We start from the raw sequence: 2,467 nt of genomic DNA, 5'->3' as shown, positions 1-2,467 counted from the left end.
CGAGATGTCATCCAATTTGCGCCCAGAGATTTTATTCCGAGCGAGCCCTTCTGAGATGTATCCAGTCTGAAGTCAGAGATCTTATTCTGAGTATTCACAGCAGCCGTAGCCTCTCCAAGATCTTATCCGTGCTGACTCAATGAGCCCATTTTGAGAAACTCATGCCTCTCCCATCGTTCCAATCCCAGCGGGCAGCCTTGTGGGGGTTTGAACAGCCGGTTCCACTTTCTTAATTCTTTGATAAGTCAGGGCCAAGCCAGCTCCGATCAGCAAGAACCCTGTTATCATGGTTCCGAATAGGTAGATATCTTCAGCACTCAGGCTCACCCGAGCCCAAACTTCTCGTTGAGAAGGGGGTGTCAATTGCATTTAGGGACCAGTTGATCAAATCCATAATTCCTCTTTTAGGTTTTAGAGAACAGACTGTGAGAGAGTGTTCCAGGGAAAAGTAATACAAAAAACACGAAAGTAGACAAGGACACAAGAGGCTAAGCAGGGAAGCTAAGGGAGAGGACGAGGAGGAGGAGAAAAGTGCGACCGCCTTCGTCAAGAGCAAGAACAGAAACCCTTATGTCCACTGTGAACACCTATCTTTGAACAGAGGGCGAGGCTTATGAAACCAACTGTCTGCCATCTGTACTCCAGTTTGAGATCCTTCCCAGATGCCTGAACAGCCACTCACATCCTCACATTCATATGTAGCTAAATAAGTAATCATTTGAGGCTCACTGTTATGTGTGGGGAGTCTCTTCTTTGTGCAACCTCAGCAGCGTTCTAACTCCTTGGAGGTGCATGGCAGAAAAGTCAGCCAGCTAATCCAACTTAGCTGCTCTTGCAGCTGTCTATCAACTATGTATGCTACTAATAGGGCTTTGGAGTGTGATGTCACAGGAGGCGGGCCACGCCCCCCGCCGCCATGACAGTAGGCCAGACAAAGGATACAGCTTCAGCTATGTTGTGTAGTCGGTTGCAACGTTAGATCTCACGATCGTGAAGGCAAGAAAGTGGATAATGGGCTATTTTTTCATCGTTTTCCATCCTGGCGGCAACGTGAGGGATCCCATGTATCCGATATCACCAAACAAAGACGCCAGGCATGGATTGCAGCGGTGAGACGAGCGGATATCGAGTTCCGTGCAATCTCCAGCTTTTTGTTGGTTTGCTCGCGGCATTTTCTCTCCGGTGAGTTCTAAATTAATTCATATCACTATTAAAAGGCTTTTAGTGTTTTTTTTTCAATGCGCTGCGGTCATAGATAATGAGATAAAACATGCTAACGTGTGATGCTGCACAACCATGTCGACTAAGTAGCTTTTGATTTGGCATTATTGCAGGCAAACCAGCATATGAAATGGAACAAATCCAGACTGGGCACCAACACTGCACATGGGGCACGACGACAAACCTGTGTCAGACCTGTGTCGCAAGGCGTATGCAACGGAAGCGAAAAAGAGCACCCATTGCAGGTAAACACCCCCCTCTGAAAACATACTAAATTGCTCTTATGGTACACTAATCCGCACATAACTTAAAGATGAATCACACACCTGTCATTGGAATATTGGTGTACATTAACCTTAAGTCTATGCACTATTTTTTATCTTACAGGCTTGATGATCGATGAAGGTCTGACAGAAGAACAACAACAAAATAACCATGTCATGGAGGCAGTGGACAGCAGTTGTGTTGGACAAGTGGAGGTTGACGTACCAGCTGCAAATGTGGACAGTGGTGATGGGAGTGACAGCGTCACGGAAGCTGAAGGGCAGACGAAGGACTGTGTGTGCAGTCAACAGGGCAGAGCAGAAATAAACCGGCTGTTGGAGGAGAACAGACTGCTTCGAGCACAGTTGCAAAAGACAGAGCTGAATGAAACTTTCTTAAAGGACGATACCGAAAAAGTAAGATATTACACTGGACTATATTGTTATGCAGTCTTAATGTCCCTCTTCAACACTGTCAAAGATTTCCTGCCAATACCGAAGAAACTGACAGGTTTCCAAATGCTCTTACTCACACTAATGTGTCTGAGACTTGATCTTCCAGTCCAGCATCTTTGTCATCTATTCGATGTGTCCCACAAAACACTGTCTTCTGTCTTCACCGATACCATTGATGTTTTGTATGCCCGCTTAGGAGCACTGGTGCACTGGCCTGAGAGGCACTGTCTGCAGGCGACAATGCCTCCACAGTTTACTGAAACTTTGGAAAACGAGTAGCCATCATTGTTGACTGTTTTGAGATTCGAACAGAAAGACCATCTAATTTAAAGGCACGTGCACAAACATACTCTCATTACAAGGGTACACACACCATAAATACCTCATCGGGATTACACCCCATGGAGCTATTTCTTTCATTTCCAGGGGATGGGGGGGCGTGCATCAGATAAACACATCACAGAGAGATGTGGCATTCTTCAAAAGCTGTTACCAGGGGACGTAGTATTGGCTGACAGAGGCTTTGA

General features: G+C 46.0%; 1 protein-coding gene across 1 annotated transcript; it reads left to right on the top strand.

Moving 5' to 3' along the window:
• The first annotated feature begins 1,428 nt into the window (after nucleotides 1-1,428).
• On the top strand, nucleotides 1,429-2,234 carry LOC113008061 (uncharacterized). Its single transcript, XM_026145202.1, has 2 exons — nucleotides 1,429-1,466; nucleotides 1,609-2,234. Exons 1-2 carry the CDS (start codon nucleotides 1,433-1,435, stop codon nucleotides 2,217-2,219), a joined length of 645 nt encoding a protein of 214 aa, XP_026000987.1. The 5' UTR covers nucleotides 1,429-1,432; the 3' UTR covers nucleotides 2,220-2,234.
• Nucleotides 2,235-2,467: the final 233 nt, after the last annotated feature.

This window comes from Astatotilapia calliptera, chromosome 16 (assembly GCF_900246225.1).
Source record: "Astatotilapia calliptera chromosome 16, fAstCal1.2, whole genome shotgun sequence".
Classification (NCBI taxonomy): domain Eukaryota; kingdom Metazoa; phylum Chordata; class Actinopteri; order Cichliformes; family Cichlidae; genus Astatotilapia; species Astatotilapia calliptera.
This window is presented reverse-complemented; position numbering and strand designations above follow the sequence as displayed.